Raw genomic sequence first — 15,182 nt, 5'->3', positions numbered from 1 at the left:
CATGATCTAAAACCCCTATGTAAAAATAAGTAATTGGCTAAGCATGGTAGTTCACGCCTTAGGTCCCAGCCCTAGGGAGCTAGGGGTGGATCTTTGTGAGTTCCAGGTCACACAATGAGACCACCTTAAAACAAAACAACACAACAAAAACCTGAGAGAAAAGGAGGTGTGAGCAGGAAAAGCTTAGGTACTATGCTACAGAGCCCAACAGCTGCGGAACTCTCTACAGAAGAGCTGGGCTTCGAGATGTCTGAGGAGGAGCCACTGTGCAGAGCAGGGAGCACTCACTCACTCGCTACGTGGGAGGGAACAACAACCTACACCAACTGCTCCAGGGCCTTTAGAAAGTCACTTCCAGCACCGGAGCAAGGTGATGCAGCTGTGAATGCAAGACCACACAGGAAGCGTTGTGGGACCAAATGCAACTGTCCAGACAAATTTCTCAGAGACCAGGTGCACTCAAACTGAAATAAAGATCTCTGTGGGTGGCATTAAGGGTTCCAAAGAACAGTTTCACATGTTTTTGCAGAGCATAAAAGATTTTGAAGCAATTGACATCCTGACTGGACAGGACAGTGGGAAGGGGCTTTGTTTTCATAACCTCTGTTGAGCATGAGTCCTGGCTAAGACTGTCATTCCAGAACAGACTGAATGTCCATGAAATGAAGGCTGCTCTGTCAAAGGAGGGGTAGCAAGTGCCTCCTCTCGCCAAGAGCGTATGGAAAATGGTGGTTTCATGGAGGTAATTTGGTGCTAATAACAATTCTGCCCATGGCAGTTTTGGTGGCAGCAGCAGTGATGGTGGCAGTAGAAATAGCTCTCAATGACAGTGGTTGTGGTGGATGTGGCCTTGGTTATTCTGGGGGAACCTGACCAGCAGAGGTGAAGGTCGTGGAGAACTGGGCAGCTATGTGGGAATGGCAGCTGTACAAGTGGAACAATGGTGACACCTGGCAACGGTGGTGACAACCACAATGACCTTTGCGGCATATCATCAGTCATCAGCCTTAGGTAGTGATAGAAACCTCAGAGGCAACTTTGCCCACCCCCACCCCCACCCCCCGTTGTAAAGTCCAATATTTTGCCAAAGCACTTAACTAAGGTGGCCATGATGGTGTGTGGTGGTGGTGGAAGGTGCTAATTACTTTCAGGAAGCAAAGTTTAACAGGAAGAGCTAGGGAAACTACAAGTTACAACTCAGCAGCACAAAGGCAGGGTCTGTCATAGAGAATACTCATGAGCACAGGGGAGCAACCCCTCAAGGACTGTATTTGTGCCTATGTATGTAGGGCTTTCTGGTGTCTCTGCACTTTGTGGGGGGTTAGACATTTTTATACCCATGCTGTTAGCTGATCAAGATGCTGAATGAATGTGTCTGTTAAAAGGGACTAGTGACTCAATGGTAAACAAACTCGCTGTGCAAGCCAGTTCCAGCACCCACAGATTCGAGCTGTGCCTATTAAAGGTCTCCTTTAATCCCAGCACTGGGGAGGCAGAGACAAATCTCTAGGTCAGCCTAATCTATATAGGGAGTTCCAGGCGACCCAAGTCTTCAGTATGAGACTGTCTCAATGACAATAAAAAACAACAAAAGTGTGGGACTGGAGCGATGACTCAGCTAAGAGCACTGGCTGCTTGCTCTTCCACAGGTCCCGAGTTCAAATCCCAGCAACCACATAGTGGCTCACAACCATCTGTAATAGGATCCAATGCCTATCCTGGTGTGTCTGAAGAGAGCAACAGTGTTCTCATATAAATAAAGTAAATAAATATGTGCTTGTAACCACGGTGCTGAGGAGACAGGACCACTGGGGCTTTGCACCAGTCAAGACTGAGCCCAGGTTAAAGACATTCAGGCAGTGGGTGAATGAACAGGACACTCCACGTCCTCTGACCTCCATATGCACCACAGGTGCAAACATACACACACTCAAAGTTTTTCCCAAATATATTTATTTACCACATTCATCACAGATGTAATAGTTCGCCATTTTGTATATGAACACAAAATTTAAGAAGTTTTAAGTGAGCTGTAAACAATACGTATTAAACAAATTCATCACATCATTGATTTAAAATCTGCAGGAAGAGGTAATCAAAATTCAGTAGTTAAAAAGTAAGACAACCAGAAGCTATGTTTAATCACACACACACACACACACACACACACACACACACACTAAAAACAGCTTTTTCTTCTGTGACCCATGGCATGCAGACCCAAGACACGAAGGCAGCTACACAGTCCATATGGCAAGGCCTAGCCCAGGACATCAGTTCTCTTCACACCCAAGAGTTGTCGATGCTTGGGCATTCAGACTGCATCTCTGATGACTAGGTGTTCATACTGCCTGTTTCAAAAATATTCAAAAACAGGACTGCAGCAACCCGTGAGTAAGACACACACCGGCCCCAGGCCCTAGGTGCCATTTACTTTCCTGAAGGAAAGTGCTCCACCAGCAGTGCATGCTCAAGTAAAAATGGGCAGTGTGGTGGTGCAGAGAGAGAATAAACAAACAGGAAAAGAGGGATACGGCATTTTTTTCAATTTAAACACAAAACAATTTGAGGCAGTTCTGAAAAAATACACCTTTTCTCGAGTCTAAATTAATTTAAAGGTATTTACAGAAGAAACAGGATTCACTAAGGATTAGAAGAGTCTGTAAAGTTCCTACCAACTTCCAGGTGCAGGTGGACTCAACAATGCTGGGGCTGAGAACTGTTAGGAACAGCAGTGAGCACTTCTTAGGACCTTGCAGTTTTTAAGAGGTAACAGCCCAGACAGGTTTGATTGAGAGAATAGTAAGGCTGTTTCCATCAGGGCTAGAGCTCTGCAGCAATCCTATGAGGTAGTTACCATAGTTACCATCCCCATTTTACAGATGGGGAAACTGGCCCTGAGGTGCAGGCAGCCTACCCTGCTCACTCTTCTGTAAGCCCCTGGCTGTCTGAATCCAGGGCCCAGGCATCAGTCACCTCCTACTGGTTCTCAATGTGGGTATTCCTGGGGAAGGAGAGAATCTCTGCACCAAGGGAGAGGAACAGCCCAGATACATTGTGTTTGTTTTATGTATCAAATATATGGGCTTGAGAGACAGGTCACTTTGCAGCCAAGGCTGGTCTCCAACTTCAACTGGTTGTGTAGCCAGGAATAATCTGGAACGTGTGATCCTTCTTCTCCCGACTCTCTAGAGCTGGGATGACGGGTACATATGACCTCATTCCTTTTATGTCCTTCAGACACAGTTTCTGTTTGGCCAAGCCTATCAAGGGTTTGTGTGGGGTAGGCAAGAACATCAAAGAACCCCAAACAATCCCTCCCCCTTTTTTTGAGCAGAGTAAACATTTATTAAGAAAAGGTGAGAAAGAACTAAAAAATGGGGGGTACCGACAAGGAGGAATACCCACAACTTAATTTTTCAAATGATGTCACAAAAGTTTAAACTATTTACACTTTATGACGAGTCCTGTTGCTACAGTCACATGACTTTAGGTCAATGGCTCTCAACCTTCCTAATGCTGTGACCCTTTAATACAGTTCCTCATGTGGTAACCCCTCAAACCATAAAATTCTTTCATTGCTATTTTGTAACCGTAATTTTGCTACTGTTATGAATTATAAATGTTTTCCAACAGTCTTAGGTGACCCCTGTGAAAGGGTCATTTGACACTCTTGCCCAGAGGCTGTTGCCCACAGGTTGATAACCATTGCTTTAGTTTCATCCACACTCCCACAAACATGTAACTAGAATTGCCTCAAAGTGTCTTATACCTGTGCAAAACAAGACATTTTTTAAAAACAGGCTCGCTTGGCAACTAATAAATTCCATCTTTGTGTTTTGTTTTGGTTTCCAGAGGCAGAGTTTTTCAGTATAACCTTGGCTGTACTGGGACTCCCTCAGTAGACCAGGCTAACCTCAAACTCATAAAGATCCACCTATCTCTGTCTCCCAAGTGCTGGAATTAAAGACACCAACCACCATTACTAGGCTAAATCCAATCTTTTTAGGTTATATAGACCAAGTGAGTGATTTTAAAACATAATATGACTTGTCTAGAAAATCTGTGATATTCAATTTTTAAGCAAGAGTAATTTTTAAGTTTCAAAACAAAAATTACATATCATAAATGAATTAGTTCTGTAACCATGTTTACAAATACAATTACTTTTATATTGTACTTTCTTAACTGCCAACATCAACAACTTTTACCCTGGATATAATAAGGGGAATGGGTACATTTTCCACACTGCTGAATGCTGTAGTTACTGACAAGTTAAAAACAGTCCTAGCCAGGGATGGTGATGCAACCTTTAAACCCTGCACTTGGGAGGCAGATCTGTGAGTCTGAGGACAGCCTGGCCAACACGAGTTCTAAGACAGACAGACATGTAGAGTGACCCTGTTTCAAAAACAAACAACAACAACAAAAATCCCAGCCCTGGTGTTCTAATTGAATTCTATTATAAGGCAAGCAACATTACCCAGGCAATGCATTCATCCATCAACAAAACAAAACCCCTAAGCTTGCCCCCCTCCCTCTTATCTGAGGATAAAAACATCCAACACAGAAGTAAGAAGAGACCAAAGCAGACATCCAAATGCAAAGGGAAACACTGTACACACAGTGGTTTTCTTGTGTGGTCACTTAAAATCACAGTTATCATCTTTAATACTTCTTATAGAAACACCAAATCCTTACTTTGTAGGCAAGTAAGTATTCTTAACAGAAAACAACTTTCTCCCAATGGCACAACAGTGAACAATATAAACCAAGCCACTTGGAACACACTATTAGCAAAAGGTTTTGGCTTTATTTTATTTTAAAAAAGTTCAGACGTGGTTTGAAAAAAAACTCTAGCCAGCAATGTGGTCATGGCTGCCAACCCAGTTTGCTTTCACAGAAGTGGCCACCTCATTTAGGGTTTTGTATTTTCGAGGTTCTCCTAAGACACTCTTTGAATTCTAAGTAGTTTGCAGTCTTACATGCATTATCATCACCTAAAATCTTGACAGAAAAAATTCCTAATGAAAGGTCTGCTGTGGCAGCACATGCTTATAAACTCTGGCACCTGAGGAGGCTGAGGCAGGAGGATCTGGGTTGTGGAGAAAGACCTTGTCTCAAAAAAAAAAAAAAAAAAAAAAAAAAGCAGGCGAGGGGGAAGGGCGGTCATAATCACTCCAACAAATTGGAATGGAGAACTGCTACAAAGTAACACCCGTTCCTGAAAATGCACGCACAGCCCTTGCTTCAGAAGCCTGGCTTCTAACCCAGTCCCAGGCTAGTCTGTTTCCTCATTACATTTAAAATGCGATTACACATAAAAGTGACCAGCTTGTTTTCATCGTTAAGACACAAGCCAGGACTTTATAGGCTCTCTTCACAGGCTCATTGAGGAGCTATAGCTCTGTGACGACACAGAACACCATTGTTTGGGAACAGACAAAGAACTGCTGATGGTGAAACCCACAGAAACAGCCGCAGCTCGTCTCCAGCTGTGGTAAATGGAGCCAGGAGGGAGCCTGCAGACACGTGGTTCTAAGGAGTGATTATAAACCACAGATCTTGTGAGACTCAGTCATTTTTAAAGCTACTCTGAAAGCACTTCCCAAAACTGTATGGATAGTTGCCAAGAAACCACTGAAGTGACTGCCATGGATTTTATGAGTGTGAGCAACTTGTAAAGCTCATTTCTTTGGGCAGGAAGTTGAACTACATGGTCTGTGATACCCTTCTGATACACAGTCCTCACACACAAAGGCTCACCCTTGCACACAAGCACAACAGGTCCTGACACACCAGGTGAGGAATGGCACCTCACAATTTGCAAATGTCACATAATCAGAACATGTCCTTACAAATGATCACATAGTAATTTATTTTATCTAAAAATATACTGTAAAGTATAATGACCAAGCAGACGTTTCAGAAGCCAGCTTCTGGATCCTTAGTAGCCATTTTAGTAGTATTAGTAGAGAGAAATTAAAACTTCCACTACAGAATCACTAGTCTAGGTGTTACACAATAAAACAACTGTACCAAAGGATACTCTGAGTAACTTCAAAGAAGTTATAACCTAAAAGTTTGTGAAAAAAAAAAAAAAAAAAAAAACCATCTTGGCCAGGCATGGAGAGGTCTTCTATGATCCTAGCACTTGGGAGGCAGGGGCAGAGGTCAGGAGTTCAAAGCCAACCAGGCTACATAGCAAGTTCAAGACTGGCCTGGGCTACATAGCAAGACCCCACCTCTAAAAAAAATGAAATCAAACCAATAACAATAAAATCCTCCACAGAACATCTATGGTAGAATAATTAAAAAACACATGGCTAGCTAGCTTAGTGAGTCCATATTAAAATGACTTTTGAAGTTTCAAAAGAAAATGTCTTTCTTTTCTCTACTTCTGACTCTTGAATTTGTACTAGTGTTAAGTTCAAGGGAAAGAAAACTAATTGCTTAAAAGAATCACAACTTATACAGAAAATGAAAAACAAAATACTAGACCAGAACTTTCAGAAAAATGCAACGGAAGGGCTAGGGGTGTGGCTCAGTGTGCTGCCCCTGAGCAAGGCCCCGATCCATTCCCAGCACGGAGGCAAAACAGAATTGCAACAAAGGCTATGTGCAGGATGCATAACAAGATTATCTCTGGAAAATAGGTATTTTTTTTCTCTACCAAAAATAACAAAATTTCTTCCCAACTGCACCCGATTACCTCCTGATAGTGTGCATAAAAACGCTTCTAAGTTCCAAGATGTGTTTTGGCTGATTCATGGCCAAGATATGTTTAGTCTCTGGTTGGACGGAATCAAAGAAATAAACAGAACTACCAAGGCTTGACCTGAGATAACCCTACAAAAATCACCAACACCGCACTCAGCTGTTGGTCTCCTCTCTCCCCCAAAGGGAATTAAAAAAAAAAAAAAATCACTAAGTGAACTTCCCACAGCCCAACTCCAGGTGAGCCATCAGAAAAGCTAGAGAGCTCCAAACACCGTAGCACAGGAATATTCAGTAACTGCTGAGGATGATGGGCTCGGAAACAGGAAGAACAGCCAATCTTCAATGGCAAGAAAGGAGGCAGAGCCAGGGCTTCTAAAACACATACCGACAAGACCAGGACCGTGGCCGGACATAATCCAGAAATGTAGGCTACAATGGGAGAAATAAAGAGAATGGTTATTTATGTCCACGGTGCATGTGAATTAGGTATGGGGTAGATATTAGCTGAACGTTACATACTGACTTCTCTAAGCTTACATCCAGCATTTCAGTCACCTTTAAGGTAAAAGAAACCCCCTAATTCAAAAGACATTGAGATGCTTTCTACTAACAGCACCAATTAATTCAACTGAGAAGCTTCACCAAGAAGTTTCTCAATTTCAGTAAACTGGATTCCACTACATGGATCATGGATCAAATGGTGAGCAGAGAGTCTCTCGGCATCTTGACGGCTTATTTTAGCAAAACTCAGTTTTAGCCTAAAGTCTACACAGAGGTAAGCCTAGATAACAAAGGATATGCATGTGACTGTTGGTGATCCACTCCAAGATGAAGTACTTTTTCCAAGACAGGAAAGATGGAACCAACAAAACCAGAGCAAAAGCGCAGAGACTCCCTCCTTTCAAACAACCCTCACTCCACTTCTGTACTGCCCTCCAGAGCACCACCCAACCCCTTTCATCACACTGCTAGCTGGGCTGGCAACTCACGTTCTTCAGAGGACAGTGCTGACGGGCATACCACTCTTGAGAATAAAAGCACAGAATGACTCCTTGGCCCAGGAACAGAGAAGCCCAAACCATAATGTTCCAGATTGGCCTTTTCCGACTGTCGTTAACAATGAAGTTAAAAGCCACTGGAGTTAGAGAGAAAACAAAAATACAGTTATCCAGTTGCAGTTAACGGGGATGAGGGCTCAGACGCAGGCTAGGCTGCGGCTGACTCCCAGCAGTGAGCTTTCATATGCATCCTTTATCCTGCTCACTTACTCTACAAGTAAATGATACTTAACTACTGAGATCTATCAGTTTTCCCTACTACTATCACTAATTATTAGAAAACCAACTGTACTGAAACAAAGTGAAAATGCATTTCATAGAGTTAATTTTATGGGTTTCTCTCTACATGATCAAACATGGGCCTGTTCTCAGGAGCTGCACAATAAGTGTTTACTATTGGTTGCCAAGAGCCCACCTGGTTCACACCTCCCTCCAGTGTGCAAACACCTGGCGACACAGCCGTATGCAATTATTCCAAAGCAATATTCTGACTGCCTTTGGGGTCACCACCTAGCTTTGCTAAGTGACTTCAAAGTTTCCTCCCTATCTATTTTTCTCCTTTGGAGTGGCCATGTCACTCACTTCCAAAGAACATGAAGAGCACAAAGAGCACTGGGTAGAAGTAGCTCAGGCAGACAGCCAGGGCGTACTCGTGCACGACCGCGGACAGGGCGAAGACGGCCAACATGGCGGCAGACTTGAACCTCTTCGAGAAAAACTATGACACAAAGAAAATATCAGAATTAATAACTTAAACAAAATACTATGCACAAACAATATGAGACACGAGTATCACACACTAAAGGCACCTGCTCAACTGCATATGGCTTTCCAACCTACTCCTTAGGTTAATCTGAATCTATTAAGATAATTGTAAGAACATGTTCGATTCTCTAGTTTAGGTATGAAATGTCCTGCCTAGAGCCTTGTGTGACGAGGGCTTGGTTTCTGGGTTGAGGTGCAATTTTGGGAAGCTCTAGAGGGTTTCATATACTACAGGTTAGTCTTAAACTCCTGATTTTTCCCACCACCTTCCAAGTCTCACAGAACCATGCCAAGCTCACATCCCAATCATCAGAGGGATGCTGTATAGAGCACAAGAACAGACATCCTTTCTAAAACCAAGATTTAAAAATAAGATGTGTCTCAGCCTAGCATGGGACTTCACTGTGAGAGAGAACTCACAGCCTAACACATGCCCCTTTCCTTAGGATGCTGTCAGTCAGGAGGCCATGACACACCTACTTAGCAGTGAAATTCATCAGAGACACCGGTGCTAACCAGAAGTACAGACTATACCAAGTTACTCTAAATACATTATGCTCCCAGGCATGGCTCACATAAACCTGCCTCTGGTTGGAGAGATGTAAATTCAAATCTTGCATGTGGTACACAGAGGCAAGAGGATCTCTGCAAATTTCAGGCCTGCCTGGTCCACAAAGGACAAAAGAGAGGGAAGGGGAGGGGAAGAGAGGGGAGAGCAAGTAAGAGATGGTGAGAGAGTGTGTGAACATGGAGATGTGGATAGAGGAAAATTATTTGTGGGCAATGAAATTCTTAAAGGTCCTTGGAAGCTGGGTCACTTCAGCTCCTACACATAGACCTCTAAGAACTGTAATTTTGTAACCAGTGAAGTCCAGAGAAAGGCATGATACTGTCCTAGTACCATACACAATGGTTTTCATCATCAGTACCATTCACAGCACATGGGTGCTTAGATGCAAACTTCCAGGGAAAAGGGCACGAAGCCATAACCCCTTCTTCCCAGGCAACTAAACACAACGCTCCCCAGCTCTCCCAGCACTGCCTGCAAAAGAATCTTCATTTCTTTCATGTTTGTTTGGCTGGCTTTTGTTTTGTTTTGAGACAGTTCCTGATTGTGTAGCTCTGGCTGGCTGCCCTGGAACCTATGATGTACAACAGCCTGGCTTTGAACTCATAGATCCACCTGCCTCTGCCTCCCAAGTGCTGGAGGCTGTATGCTACCATTCGAGACTTTTTGTAAAGATTTACTTCTTATGTTTTTATGTGTATATATGTGTACCACATGCATGCTGGTACATGCAGAAGAAGGTGTCTGATCCCCTGGAATTATAGTTCCATGTGGTTGTAAGCTGCCCACACGGGTTCTGAGAACTGAGCCATCTAAGTCCCTCAGAATCCTCTTGTCCTACGTATCATCAACTAGGTTTTCCTGTTTACCCAGAGGAGGTCCTTGTAAACGTAGTAGTAGAGCCAGTCGTGGACCACCACATTCCAGGTCCTGTAGTAGTTGGAGTAGGACGTAGAGTTCCACCAGTCCTGGGGGAGAGAAAAGCTATAAAATCATGCACAGAGCAAACACCCTGACCATTTCCAAAGACTACACATGCCTGACGTAAACAGCCTGGAGCACATTATGATAACATAGTTTGTCCACACACTGATGCTAAAAATCTCAAAAGGCATGTGGGCAGTTAGTATTAATACAAACACTACACACACACACACACACACACACACACACACACACACACAGTATAAGTCTCGGAGTGCATTGCCTTGTTATCAACATGTTATAATGAAAGATACAGAACACACTATAACTTAAATCTAATGTTTGCCATGACAGCAGTCAGTAAACTTCCTCTCCACCTTATTAAACATAAGAACTGAGCACACATAGAAACAGACCGGTTGAGACCACTGTGGCAACATTTAATTATAAGGGAGTGAGATGGGGTCCCAATGTCTCTTTTATATGCTGACTCCCAATTTCAAGGTAAAACTAACAGAATCAGATATCTAAAGTCTGCCATCCACACTGACTGCCTTTGAGAACGGAGTGGTAGACTTGAAGTCAAAACATCACACTTGACAAGGCCAGCTGCAGCAGGCTAACACCATTTGAAGCAGAAAGAACACTGAATGTGAAGAAAATGATTTCTCTTGTAGATACTCTCGTCCTAAGTGACTGGCCCACTGAAGCCACTTTATAAAAGACAAATGACCGACTTGAAACAGTGGTGATGGTGCTGGCATGGTGCCCTCTGGCAAGCACTTTCCCACCGCAGTCACTGTGTCTTTACATGACTCAGCCATCACTTTGTTCCTGTGCAGGTGGGAAGAAGGAAGGCCAAGACTGGGTCTTCCTCTAATGCAGCCCAGGCTGGCCTGGAACCCAAGGTAATCATCCTGCCTCAGCCTGCAGAGTATGTAACAGCACCTGCATTACTAATTATACCTGTATCAAAATCTCAGACTGAACACTGGTAAAACTCATAGAAAAGAAAAGAAAATTATCTTACAGGATTTGTGTCAAAAAGCTGGTGATACTTGTCAACAAAACTCAATACTTAGCTTGTAAATAAAATGAAACATGAGGGCCGGTAGGATGGCTCAGATGGTCAGAGGGCTTGGTGCCAAGCCTGACAGGCTGAGTTCCATCTCTTGCACACACATGAACTCTGTACTACATGTGTGTGCTCACTCCCCACCCCAAGAATTTTTAAATTTATTAGAAATGCCAGGCATGGCAGCACATGCCTTTAATTACAGCACTGGGGAGGCAGAGGCAGGTGGATCTCTGTAGGACTAGCCTGGTCTACATGGTGAGTTCTAAGATAGCCACAGCTACATAGAGAAATATATATGTTTCAGTTTTATACACACACACACACACACATACACACACACACACACACACACACACACACACACACACAGAGTGTATATGCTATATAATGTATACAATACCTTATAAAACATCCTATCACCAAAGCGTAACATTTCAGCAAAGGCATTGAGCCAGCAATGCAAAAAGGCGAAGAATGAGAGGAACAGCATCAGCACACCTGAAACAAGAGTGACACCGTGAGGCACCTTTCCACCACATGACAGCTCACAACTATCTGTGACTCCCAGTCCTGGGGCACTGGACTCCCTCTTCTGCCTTCCACAGTCACTGTAAGCACATGGTGGGCATTTATTCAGGAAAACACTAATATGCATAATATAAAAATAAATTTTAAAAAAATCTTAAAATATAATCCTTAATCCCACAGAGCTTACAGTAGGTTTACCCAGCAGAACTGTCTTCTTATAGGAATAAAAGGTGACAACAGACAACGCTAACATTAGCAAGTGGAGACAAGATGGTTAAGTCAGGAGGCTCCCTGAGGTAAAGACTGCCTGCACCGTCCACACCTGCATCCTTAGCACTAGCACACAGTAGGAACCTCTGTGTTACCAGCAAAAAGTACACTGAGTGAATGAAGCTAAGAGACAAGATCTGGTGAAAAGCAGGCAGGTAAGAAATGGTGGCAAATTAGACTTCAAAATGTGGCCAGAGCATCCTGTGTCCTCTAGAGAATGTTACCAATGACTTTATGGGTATTTGATGGTAAGATTGACCGGTTATAGAGAACTGAATAGGTAAAGGAAGGCAGACATAAATGTGGACTTCCCACCATTGGAGGAAGCAGACTTAAAAGCAAGAAGTGAAACTACAAAGGCATTTCACTCCTAAACAGTCAGAGAAGTGGTGGATGGGTGTTTGCACACCTAACTTCATAGGAAAACCAGGGGACTAAGGGAACCTCCAAACAGTAGCTTCCTGATTTCTTCCTGACTATCTATGTGGATGGACAAATTGAGGGGCACCCAGGTTACCTGGCAGGATGGAGTTAAATACACATAGGACCAGGACACGAGCGCTAAAGGGCTCCTGTTTGATATTCCGGAACAGAGGGGCGCAGAGCCTCTCAAAGATGTAGTATACATAAAACAGGCAACCAAAAACCTGGAATACACAAAGCAAACCATGGCATCTTGGAAAAGAACGAGAGAAGGCATGGCTTCCTCCCAAAGACTTACGTGTATGGCTAACATTTACACACGTCCACTTAACCCCAGTGCACAGACGGCCAAACCCTTCAAAGAGGGCTTTCAGGCGTCTTATCTACCATGGTTCTTCAAGACCATTCACTGAAGACTACTATGTAGCCCAGGCTGGCTTCAAACTCAATAATCCCCCTGCTTCAGCAGCCTAAGTTTACAGATTTGTCTCACCACACCTGGTCCAAATCGCATTTTTAGACGATTATCAAAGAACCTGTTTATGAACCCTAGAATAACTCATTTTACAACTATTTGCCTTAAACAGAATTTAAAATAAAATTTTCTGAGATTTCTGAATGGGAAGTTCTAAGCAGACCCCACACATGCCACTACCCCCCAGGAAAAGGCAAAGGGAAAGCTATCTAGGTTCTTACTGAAATAACAAAATTACTTTAACTTAAATATTCTCTAATAAAGAAAGTGAACGTCGACACTGCCAAAGCACATACCATAGCCTGCGGTGGAAGAACTTAAAAGGCTTTAGTCTTGATAGAAAGCATTCTTGACCTGTTTTTGTTTGTTTCTTTTGTTTTTAGGACAGGGTCTCACTATACAGACCTGCCTCTGTCTCCCAAATGCTAAGATCAAGGGAGTGAGCCACCAACCCTGGCTCGTTGTAAATGGATTTAAAAGAAAAGAGCCGGGCATGACGGCACATGTGTCAACTAAGCACTTGGAAGGCAGTGGCAAGCAGATCTCAGTGAGTTCAAGGCCAGCCTTGCCAACATAAGTGAGATTTTTTTTTTAAGATTGATTTATTTATTATGTAAGTGCACTGTAGCTGTCTTCAAACACACCAGAAGAGGGCAACAGATCTCATTGCAGATGGTGGTTGTGAGCTACCATGTGGTTGCTGGGATTTGAACTCAGGACCTTTAGAAGAGCAGTCAGTGTTCTTAATCACTGAGCCATCTCTCCAGCCCCATTGTGAGTTTTAGGACAGCCAGAGCTAGCTAACAGAGAAATCCTATTTCAAAATAATGTATGGGGCTGAAGAGATGACCCAGCAGTTCAGAGCACTGGCTGCTCTTCCAGAGGACCCAGGTTCGATTTCTAGCACCTACATGGCAGCTCACACCTGTCTATAAGTCCTAGGCTTCTGACACCTCACACAGACATACCTTCAGACAAACACCCGTGCAGATAAAATAAAGATAAATTATATATATATATATTTTAAAAGAAGCCCATTTGGTTTTGTTGTTGTTGTTTTTCTCAAGACAGGGCTTCTCTGCGTAGCCCTGGCTATCCTGAAACTTGATCTGTAGAGCAGGCTGACCTTGAACTAAGAGACCTGCCTGCCTCTGCCTCATGACAAGAAGCCCATTTGCTACAAAAATAAAATAAAAATATTAAAAATAAAAAACAAAATATACCAATCAATAACACATTAAGCAGTTTTTTAAAAGTTACCTGTAAAAACTGCATAGCAACATAACCCCATCTTACAGTAGGAGTCCTAAAAAGAAAGAGGAAAAAAAGAAGGTTTTCTAAAAATAATCAATGAACTATTTCTGCTTTGTCATTTTATCTACAATGTAAATAACCTAACAATGGTTTTCTACACAAAATGTCATTTATGAGCTGGAGGAATAGTTTAACAAGACAGTGTGCCACAAAGCCTTGAAACCAGTCTCCAATGCCCCCCCCCTCAATTTTAACATCAAAATCATAACAAGATCATATAATTCCATTAAGAACTATTAATTAGCACTGCCCTGCTAGAATGAGCACTGAAGGCATTCAGTCTTCTCTGTGGCCTTGTATGGACTACCTGCCTCCAAAGCTGTCCCTTACCCGGCACCTCCGTGCCCCACATACTTCCTCCCCCTTTCACGGTTACCTTGGGTAGCTGTCACGGTAAATAAGTGTAGGAGCAAACAGGAAGTACAGGTACTGGTTGACTGTGGGTACCGGCACTGTACCTAAAAAAGGAAAACTACTGGATTACAAGATCTCTGACTTCACCCAGAAAAGCCTGAGAGCCAAAGAACTGGGAAGTGGGGGAGGGAAGTGGCCACTCCTTTAATCTCAGGCAGACTAAGAAAGTTTGCAAAGCTGGGCAGTGGTAGGCACATCTTTAACTCTAGCACTCTGGAGGCAGAGGAAGGCAAATGTTTCGGGCCAGCCTGGTCCATAGCGTGAGCTCTAGGACACTGATGGCTACAGAGAGAAACCCTGTCTCAAAAAACCAAACACAGAAACCAAAACCAAACAAACAAAAGAACAGAACAGGAAAGAACAGCATAACCTGTTGGCTCCCATTTTTCTTCCTGGTCTACTAAGATGATTTGTTATTCATGCCACAGCCCAGCACTACCAATCTCTCTAAGCCATTCCAGTGACTAAGATACAAACTCCAGAGTGGGAAGCAACAGTTTACAAAGTAAGCAGACATTGTGGAGTGAGGCTAACATTCCGTGGATGCTAAGTTACCGGAGTCTGAGGATAACTGTTTTCATTGTAGATAAAAGGACAAAACAGAATAGTCAAGAAACAATGAGTCTTCCAAATCAATATTGACCC

General features: G+C 43.1%; 1 protein-coding gene across 1 annotated transcript in view; it reads right to left on the bottom strand.

Annotated features, from left to right (window-relative positions):
* Nucleotides 1-6,055: 6,055 nt before the first annotated feature.
* SOAT1 (sterol O-acyltransferase 1) overlaps nucleotides 6,056-15,182 on the bottom strand; it is a 43,598-nt gene continuing 34,471 nt past the window's right edge. Inside the window, exons 9-16 of the mRNA XM_080914686.1 lie at nucleotides 14,500-14,581; nucleotides 14,070-14,115; nucleotides 12,429-12,558; nucleotides 11,514-11,611; nucleotides 9,981-10,079; nucleotides 8,361-8,496; nucleotides 7,710-7,855; nucleotides 6,056-7,149 (exon numbers count right to left, since the gene is read on the bottom strand). Of these exons, the coding sequence (XP_080770812.1) occupies nucleotides 7,093-7,149; nucleotides 7,710-7,855; nucleotides 8,361-8,496; nucleotides 9,981-10,079; nucleotides 11,514-11,611; nucleotides 12,429-12,558; nucleotides 14,070-14,115; nucleotides 14,500-14,581 (794 nt within the window). The 3' untranslated portion in view covers nucleotides 6,056-7,092. The remainder of the gene's footprint in view (nucleotides 7,150-7,709; nucleotides 7,856-8,360; nucleotides 8,497-9,980; nucleotides 10,080-11,513; nucleotides 11,612-12,428; nucleotides 12,559-14,069; nucleotides 14,116-14,499; nucleotides 14,582-15,182) is intronic.

The sequence above is a fragment of the Micromys minutus genome (assembly GCF_963924665.1).
Source record: "Micromys minutus genome assembly, chromosome: 1".
Taxonomy (NCBI): domain Eukaryota; kingdom Metazoa; phylum Chordata; class Mammalia; order Rodentia; family Muridae; genus Micromys; species Micromys minutus.
This window is presented reverse-complemented; position numbering and strand designations above follow the sequence as displayed.